Source organism: Oenanthe melanoleuca, chromosome 6, assembly GCF_029582105.1.
Source record: "Oenanthe melanoleuca isolate GR-GAL-2019-014 chromosome 6, OMel1.0, whole genome shotgun sequence".
NCBI lineage: Eukaryota > Metazoa > Chordata > Aves > Passeriformes > Muscicapidae > Oenanthe > Oenanthe melanoleuca.
This window is the reverse complement of record NC_079340.1, coordinates 19,813,566-19,822,483: the sequence shown is the minus strand read 5'-3', so window position 1 is coordinate 19,822,483 and position 8,918 is coordinate 19,813,566. Positions and strand designations below refer to the sequence as shown.

At 56.5% G+C, this 8,918-nt stretch overlaps 1 protein-coding gene across 1 annotated transcript; it reads left to right on the top strand.

Annotated features, from left to right (window-relative positions):
- Window positions 1–817: 817 nt before the first annotated feature.
- Window positions 818–6,190, top strand: HHEX (hematopoietically expressed homeobox). Its single transcript, XM_056495289.1, has 4 exons — window positions 818–1,315; window positions 2,912–3,090; window positions 3,311–3,361; window positions 4,957–6,190. Exons 1-4 carry the CDS (start codon window positions 937–939, stop codon window positions 5,188–5,190), a joined length of 843 nt encoding a protein of 280 aa, XP_056351264.1. The 5' UTR covers window positions 818–936; the 3' UTR covers window positions 5,191–6,190.
- The last annotated feature ends 2,728 nt before the right edge of the window (window positions 6,191–8,918 follow it).

The following is an 8,918-nucleotide window of genomic DNA, read 5'->3' as shown; positions in this document are numbered from 1 at the left end:
CCAGCCCGGCTGGCGAGGGGCGGCCCCGCGGAGCGGAGTCGGCGACGCCCGGACGGAGCGCGTGTCTCTCTCTGGGGGCAGCGGGGCAGGGGGAATCACCCGGCGGGATCTTAAGAATTTAAGCAAAAGAGCCCAGGTGGCGCTGCTCGGGCTGTCACACCGCTTTCCCTGCCCGGGCTGTCGGGCACTGGGGCCCCAGCCCCGCGCGGCCCCGCCGCCCCATCGCCCCCCAGTGTGCCGCCCGTCGGTGCGAGGCGGGACGCGAGCAGCGCGGCGCCACTTCCTGCTCGGCCACGCCGCGCTCCGACCTGTCCTGGGCACGGGCAGGAGCCTGTGCCGCACACGCACTCCCCCACGCGTTCCGGGTCCACTCTGGCGGAGCGCCCGCGCGGACTTTTCCAAAAGAGAGGTCCCCGGGCCGGGTGGGGGGTGCCCGTCTGCTTCTTGCCTCCTCCCTCGGTCCGCGCCGGGGCCACGCTGCAGGGGTCAGCGCGCAGCCCACGGGCAAGCCCGAGAGCCGGGTGGGGCTGTGCCGTGCGCGGGGAGAGGAGCGGGAACCGCTGCGGGAGGCGCCGGGCCCGCCGCGCCGTCGGGGGCCGGCGGGCGGCAGATCGCGCCCCGCTGCCCTGGGCTCCCCCGGGCCGCGGCGATGGTTGATTGGCGCCGCGGGGAGTTCGCTCGGGGAGGCGGGGGCAGTGTTTGCCGGCGGGGGGTGGTTTCCCCCTTCCCTGGCCGGGCTCATTGGCCAGACGGCGCCGTGGCAGGAAGGGGACAGAGACCACGCGGGCTCCGCCCCGCGCCAATAGAAACCTATCGAAGGGTAACCCGAGCCCAGAGAAACCCGCGGCGGCGGTGCCAGCACCCAGCGCCGCGGTCGGGGCCGGCTTTCCGCAGGGGCGGCCGGGGGCGCGGGGGTGCGCGGGCGGCGACCGCGCCATGCAGTACCAGCCGCCGGGCGCGGCGCCGGCGGCCCTGGGCGTCGGCGTCCCGCTGTACGCGCCCACGCCGCTGCTCCAGCCCGCGCACCCCACGCCCTTCTACATCGAGGACATCCTGGGCCGCGGCCCCGCCGCCGCCCCGGCCCCCCACTCCCTGCCCGCCCCGCCGCCGCCGACGCTGCCGTCGCCCAACTCCTCCTTCACCAGCCTGGTGTCCCCGTACCGGACCCCCATCTACGAGCCGACCCCCGTCCACCCGGCCTTCTCCCACCACCTCGCCGCCACCTATGGCACCGGCGCCTACGCCGGACCCCTCTACTCCTTCCCCCGTGCCGTCGGCGACTACGCGCACGCCCTGATCCGGCAGGACCCCCTGGGTAAGCCATGTGTCCCCCCTCTCCGCTCTCCCCGGCTGCCGCGCAGCTCTCGTCCCATCCCCGTCCCTCCGTCGGGGCACGGGTAAATGGGAAGTGCCCGAAAGCGGTCGGTCCCCTTTCCCGGCCGCCCCGCCGTTTCTCTGTGTACCCCCGGCTCCCTCCGGCCCCCGTCTGATTTACAGTAAATTAAAAGACGTGCCGTGCCCCGGGTCTGTCAGCGAGACCACAGTGCGCGGCCGCGGTGACTCAGATTTGTTTTCCTTCAAACCAAGTGACTCTGAGAGTGTCCTTAGTAATGTCGCATGTGGTTTTGGTGGGGAGTTTTAATTGTGCTTGGAGATCGCATGGCAGATCTCAGGCTTTCCTGCGGATGACTTGAAAAACAGTAGGGAGGCCGGCTCCGCTCGCTGAGGCCCCCGAGGTTCCTCCACGGGTCGGGTCGGGGCCCCGGCGACTGCTTCGCGCCCTTGGCCCGGGGAAGCGACCCCTCTGCGGGGGCTGAGCCCCGTGCCCGGGCTGCAGCACTTGTTCTTAGTGATTGCAAAACTGGACCTGACTCACCACATTTGTTCAGTGAAAGAGGCTGACCCTTTCCGTTCATACAGGAAACCTTGAGCTCTCGATAGGAGTAAATCTGGTTTCAGAAGCTGTTAAGTGTTTTCCTGGCCGCCTGAAGCAGGCTCTTCCCCGGGAGTCGTGCACATTGCTGATTACTTTATCGACATCCTCAATACAGACAAATTCAGGAAACACTCGACTTCTGATAGCCGGGATCCGTTTTTCTGATATTGTTCATTTCCTCTGTGTGGGATGTGACTTTATGACAGCTAAAATAACCAGTTGCTTCCTATTTTTTGAGTCTGTTTTGCACCAGAATTACTAAAGCCTGACGCAAGCAAAATCTCGAAAAACAATGCAGCAAATTGCAAAGGGTGCAGGCAGAAAGACAAACAGCGTGACTCAGTAGCACTGGCCAGAGCCTCCTGGCCCGGGACGCGGCCGCGGCTCCGCGGCGGGGCTGGTTCCCCGGCATGTCGCTGCCTGCGCCGCCTCGCCCCTCACCCGGGGCTGAGCCTGGCGGGCACCGCGGCCTCTGGCGGGCAGACCCCAGCCGAGGGTGGGGGACATGGGGGCTCTTATTCCTAGAAGCCCAGTGCCCTCCTGTTAGCGCATCACCGCTGCCCAAACCCGCCATGTCCCCGCTCTCCGTAGGGACCCGGGCACTGCTCAGAGAAAGGGAGACGGTTCCTTTAGGGCATCGCAGTGAAAGAGCAGAAGGAAGCTAAGGTTTTTTTTTTTTGTTTCTTTTTTTTTTGTCTCTGTCTTTGCGCGATAGACCAACAGGAAACACATTGACGGAAATGTTGCCAAAGCCCGTAGAGTGACTTTAACTGGTCTCTCTGTTTGGCGGAGGGGAAAAAATCAGAGAGGGGAAAGATCAGAGTAGGAACTGGGAGAAATAAAATCAGGCGAAGGAAATTAGCGAGCCCTGGACCCGGCGTGCTAGCAGGCCTGGGCCCGGGCAGGGCCGGGGCTCCCCGGTCACGCGTGTCCGCGTTCGGCCGGTGACCCTGGGCGCTGTGCCTCTCTTTGTAGGGAAGCCGCTGCTGTGGAGCCCCTTTATCCAGCGGCCGCTGCACAAGAGGAAAGGGGGGCAGGTCCGCTTCTCCAACGACCAGACCATCGAGTTGGAGAAGAAGTTCGAGACGCAGAAATACCTCTCCCCGCCGGAGAGGAAGCGCCTGGCTAAGATGCTGCAGCTCAGCGAGAGGCAGGTGAGGTCGTGCCCCCGCCCCGGGTAGCCGCACCCCCTTCCCGCCGCTCCAGGCCCCGCCGTGCAGCCGGGGTGCATCGCTCCCGGCACCTGGCCGGCTCGGGAGCCGCGGGGAAGGGATGCTTGGCAGGTTCTTGCTTTTTGCTTATGGCTTGGGTAGGGCTCCAGGCACTTACTGCCTCCGAAACTACCCTGCACCTTTTCTCGTTGTCGTTGCTCAGGTCAAAACCTGGTTTCAGAATCGCAGAGCCAAATGGAGGCGTCTAAAGCAGGTACGTAGATGTTTCTGTTTCTATAGAAATAAGTATTTTAATTGTCTTATCTTATGCCGTGCTCGCCTATTCCAGGTTGTATGCAGAAGTCATCTGAAAGGCTGTTTAACCTCTTCACCTTGATTAAAAAGACAAATAGTCATGCTGGAATCCATGAGGGCTCATTCAGGCAGCACTAACGTTAAAAGCGTCTAATGCAGTTCCTATATCAATTATGCCTGTTTTTCACACACCACCTATTAAAACTCCACACTAATTGTTTTGTAAACCCATATGTTGTTTAGCCAATTAACGTGGAGAAGATAAGTAATTGTCAGTAAATTACTCAGGCAGTTTTTTTGGAGAATATTAACTGGTGTTTTAAAACACCCTCTCTTAATGAACACAAGTCAATGTGTTTTGCTAATATCAGGAGAAGACAGGTACAAACACCTGGTTTGGTTTGAGGAGCCACATGGAAAATTGAGTAGCTTTTACTTTCCTATTACAAGCAGTTACAATATATGAAACTAAGAAGTTAAAGCAGTTTCCCTTCCCTTAGAAATCATGCTTAAGCAAGTAATTATTTGGGGTGTTTTATGGCACATAGGGACTGTGCCTGGCTTGGAAAAACTGGGGTTCCTTGGCTCAAGTATTTTTGAAAAATTCCAACATTTTGGCCTGAGTCTGGCTTCAGTAAGTGTGACATGGACACACATGTTTTACTGGTAAAGTAGTCTTTAACATAAAAGTAAAAATAAAAGAAAACTAATCACTACCAGTGCTCTAGATGAATCTGTTCTGTGACCTTCGCCTGAGCTTAACTCAATCTTCAGCTGATTTTTTAGTGAAGTCCCATTATTCTGGCAAGAGGCTGGCTAGGGCCCAAGCCATGCCACAGTGTCCGCAGAGCTCGCTTGGGATCTCGGCCATTTTAAGTCATTTCCTCCTTTTCATTCAGTCACATCCACTTCTCCAAGTGCTCACGGTTATATCATGGGTACGTGTCTCTGCCTGCTTTTCCTTTAGAGTAGCATTTCTTCCCCCCTTAGGGGACTGGGCTCTCCAGACAGGTGCCAACACAGGGCTACTCTTGCCTTCACAAACAGGGTTTTGGTTTGGTTTTAGTGGTGAGTGTTTTAATGTTGAGTTTTAGCTTAATTAGTAATTTTTTTCCATTTGCTTTTGGGCCACTGATGGATTCAACGTCCCTCCTCTTGCTGTCGGGTGTAATTAAAGAACGATCAGGGCAGGAGGAAGCTGTGTGTCGGTGTTTGTAGACTCATAATAAACATTTGCTTTGCTAAAGACAAAAGTTCAGAGATTCCTGGGCTCCAGCAGCTCCTGCCTCTTTTGAAGTGGCTGTGATAACCATCGCCAAGGAGCCCTATTCACGGCAGCAGCCCCTGTGGCTGTGAGGGAGTGGGATCAGAGCCCCCGCCCGGCCCTGTCCCACTCGGGCAGGTTTATAGACAGGAGGCCAGGGAAGCAGCAGGACACCTGCCTTTTTCTGCAAGAAACCCAAGGTGGTTTTCTCACACAGCACAGCTGGAATTACCGGGCCTCCTGTCTCTGTGGCCTGTAGTTCTGTACCAAGTAGGATTCTTTCATTGCAGGAGAACCCCCAGGCTGCCAAAAAGGAAGAAGTAGAAGGTGCTGACAGTCACAGTGACCAAAGGCCGGAGAGCTGCCAGAGCCCTGAGCAGAAGGGTAAGGAGGTCTCTCTGGATGGCTCACAGTACACACCTTCACCAGCCTCCCAGGAGGACCTGGAGTCAGATATCTCTGATGACTCTGATCAAGAAGTGGACATTGAAGGTGATAAAGGCTATTACACTGCTGCCCACTAACAGTCCCGTGCAGAGAGCGGACCCTAACTCAGCTTGCACTTTACCGGGGGCTGGTTTGAAAGAATATTGTGCTACAGGAGAAAACTTCCACCGTTACACTGAAAGAAAAAAGCATCACCAAATAGACTAATTTTATAATAAGCAGAGAAAGAAAAGATGTATTTTCTGCAAGCAGTTCAGTTTTGGCATCTTGAATTTGGTTAAAGGACCATGGTTTGTATTTAATTGTTTGTAAGATATGTTTGTACAATAATCAGTGTTCTAACTGGAATATAATCCTGCACCCTGTCCTTACTCATGGTGGTGGAGGGGGTCTGAATCAGCTGCTGTTGGTGATCAGGCAAAACTCTAACTAGTGTGGAAGTGAGTATGGATTGCAGGACTAAGCCCTTTTTATGTGTAAACAAACGTACTTTAAATAGATTAATTTAAACGCCCTTTGTAAGCAGAGAAACATGTTCTGTGAAATAGGGAGGGATTTGACCATCCCTAGAAGTGCCTTATGCTCACACCCTTTCTTTCATGTGCCATGGTGCTCTCTACTGAGACATCCCTCTGTTTGTCAGGTAGAGTTGTCAGACAGATTCCTTTTTCTTCTTGTACGAGATTAAATGTGCCTTCTCAGATTTTTGAGAATTTTTCCTCACAGTTTGGGTGGTTCCATTTGCAGGAAAAAAAAATTCTCCTTTAAAATCTCTAGCACTGTTTTTTATGTATTTCATATTTGAGGAGAAAATGCAGGGAGTGATAGGGCCCTGCTACAGGACAGAAACTGGCATCAGCTGCAGGTCATAAGTGAGGCACCCAGCCATGGGAAGATAATGCCTATCGTACATATCTGCTTCTGTACATACTAGTTTTCTTTAAAAGTCTTGTGGTTTTTATACCTCACATTGTTCATATTTTGTACATATTTGTTCAGTGTTAAAAAAAATGGCAGAACCTGGTATTTAATTTTTGATGGACATATCTGTGAAATAAACCTAAACTCTGCAACACTTGCCACTCTGCCGTCCAGTTACTGGCAGGAGAAAACCCAAGCCTCTCCTCTGCCAGGTGTGTTGTAAGTGGCTTTTCCCTCAGTAGTGTGCCAGATATGAGCCACCCCACAGCTTTCTGCCCTCGCTACAGGAGTCTCGTCTGGGCTCTCTGCTGTGTTTTTTTGCTGTGTTTCAGCCTCCCACCGTTCATTTTGGTTTTGCCCATGCCCACATTGGGAATGGGCTCTGTGACAGGAGGGGGGAAACCTGACTGGCAAGCCCAGGCTGGAAGCGTGGGTGTTTATCCCTGAGTCACCCTGACCTTGGGGGGCTGGAGAGGGGCTGCGGGCATCGACCCCAGCCGGGGCACGTGCTGACCCACCTGAGTCAACAGTGGTTATTCATCGGCCTTTCTCCGAAATTACGTCGACCTGGGGAAGGAGCAGGGAACCGGGGTATGAGAATTGCTCCTAGGAGTGGGCATCCTGGGTGGGTATTCAGCCCCTCCAGGTGCCACAGTGAGCACTCAGGGAGCAGGGATTTACACCTGGACAAGTGTCACAGAGGCTTTTAGTGCCAATAAATGTTTTTAGATAGCAGCAAGTGACTATCCTGTCTGGTCCTTAGAGCAGACAAGATGTTGCTTCTAAGCGAGTTAATTCTTTGAGAAACGTCCGCTGAGTTTTCTGAATAAGTGGCTTTAACTTTGGTTCGTTCGAAAACGGCGCTCATGAACGGGGCCCGAAAGGACGAAGTGATGGGGAGGTTCTGTTCCCGTGCCCGCGGTGCACAGGCTCCGGCCGCCCCCCGGGGCCGCGGGCGCCGGCCCTGGTTTAACGCTGCCCGTGACAAAGGGAGCTTCGGGGCTCTCCAGGGCGTCCCTGGGGCTCCTCTCCGCCTTAGCGCCGGGATAGAGCCCCAGCGCCGTGCGGGGAATCGCTGACGGGCGCGGACAACTCATAACGGGGCTGCGCTGAGGAGGAGGAGATCTGTTCTCCATCCTTCGGCCCTCCCCACGCTCGGGTTGCCGTCGCGGGTCCCACCGCGGGTCCCGACGAGGACAGCCCACGGTGAGTCCCAGGAACTGTGGGGGAGAGGGTGATGGGCTTGTGAAGGCCGGAAGCAGAGCTCGGGAAGATGCTGTCCGCGTCTTTATCTCTTTATCTGTCCCGACCCATATCGAGGTGCATATCAAGGAAATTGGCGTTACCTCTTCAACGCGACTTCGTGTTACGGCTGTGCGTTCGCGTGGGGTTGGGCACACGCGTGGGGCAGAGCGGCCGTGACGGCCGGGCAGCCGGCGGCGGCCCGTGAGAGCGGACACCGGCCAAGCCCCATTTCCACGGGGGCTGATGCCGGCGGTCCCCGGCCGGGCCCGATGCGATGGGAGGGGCGGGGGCCCTGCCCGAGGCACGGCGCGGGGTCGCGTCCCGGGCTGTGTAATTACACCGGGGTCCAGGGAAGCCGGGCTCGCCAGCACAGGCGCTTTCCCCGCCGTGGGAGGGATCTGGCGGCTCCCTGCAGGTGGGGAGCGCAGATGAGCCGTCTGCAGCCGCCTGGCCAAGGATGTGGATTTCCCGGGTGTCGCGGCAGGTGACAAGCAGCGCTGTAACCCCGGCTGGGCAGTCTATATGCTCTTGCTCACCCGGGGAGGGGGTTTAGGGAGGTAAAACACACCGGCGGGGCTGGCCGAGCTGCCGGTCAGAAGCAACTCCCCAGCAGCTGTCCTTAATTCCCCAGCTCGTTTCCACGCGGGGGAGACCGACATGGGGATGACCACGGCGGGGCGGAAGAGTGTCCCTCCACGGGCAGTCTCTGCTTCTCTTTGGCAGGAGAAAAACAACCAAAGCACTTTACACGGTCCGGGAAAACCTTCGAGCCCCTTCCGTGCCACCCTGCTCTGTCCTGTTTGTTTGCCCGTTGGCTATTCCATGCCGAACTGGCACGTATGACCTTTCCAGCACAACTCCCGTCTTGTTTTCGACTTTTTTATCAGCCGATTCAACTTGAAAATGGTTATCATTTAGCAGAAAAACAAACAGAAAAGCACATTTTTGTAAGCAAAACGTTAATGATTGGAAGAATTGCACCAATTTCAGCTTGACAGTGTGTGATTAATCCTCCGGGTCAGGTACTTATATTTTTAGTCATTAGGTTCGTCGGCCTTTGATATGCAGAACTGTTTCTAGCCTAATAAGCTATCGACCGAGCTGCTGTGTACTTTGACTCCAAGCGCAGCGCGGTCCCCGGGCCCGCGGCGGGCGCAGCGCGGGATGCGCGCAACCGGCCGGGCGGGGCGGGTGGGGCGGCGGCCGGAGCCGCTCCGGTGGCCCACGGGCGAGGCAGCTAGCCCACAAGCAGAGCAGCTGGCCCACAGGCAGGGCACCTAGCCCACGAGCCGTGCAGCTGGCCCACGGGCAGGGCAAGCCGAGCTCGTCCCGCGGCCGGGACACGCGTGGGGCTGCGGGTTCGCGCCCGCCGCCAGCGCTGCCGCGGAGGCGGGGAGAGGAGGAAGGCGGATACGCGGTGTTTGCAAAGCAGGTCACTTTAATCCTTCACACTGAAATGTCCAGAGCCTCTTCTATTGCATAATAATAGGAAATAATAACTCAGGGCTGCTAATTGTTTGCTTTCACTGAAAAGGACCTTCCTGTGGTCATATCGGATAAAAGGAGTTTTATCCATCCACTCAGTCCAGTGGATGACAAGAAAGGGTATTAGACCTGGAAGACATCTGCTATTAAATAT

What these genes read in the sequence shown, in the direction of transcription:
- HHEX (XM_056495289.1), top strand. Translation starts at nt 937, where the DNA reads ATGCAGTACCAGCCGCCGGGCGCGGCGCCGGCGGCCCTGGGCGTCGGC. An exon ending in TGCAGCTCAGCGAGAGGCAG is followed by an intron (nt 3,091 to 3,310) that starts GTGAGGTCGTGC and finishes GTCGTTGCTCAG; the next exon opens with GTCAAAACCTGGTTTCAGAA. An exon ending in AATGGAGGCGTCTAAAGCAG is followed by an intron (nt 3,362 to 4,956) that starts GTACGTAGATGT and finishes CTTTCATTGCAG; the next exon opens with GAGAACCCCCAGGCTGCCAA.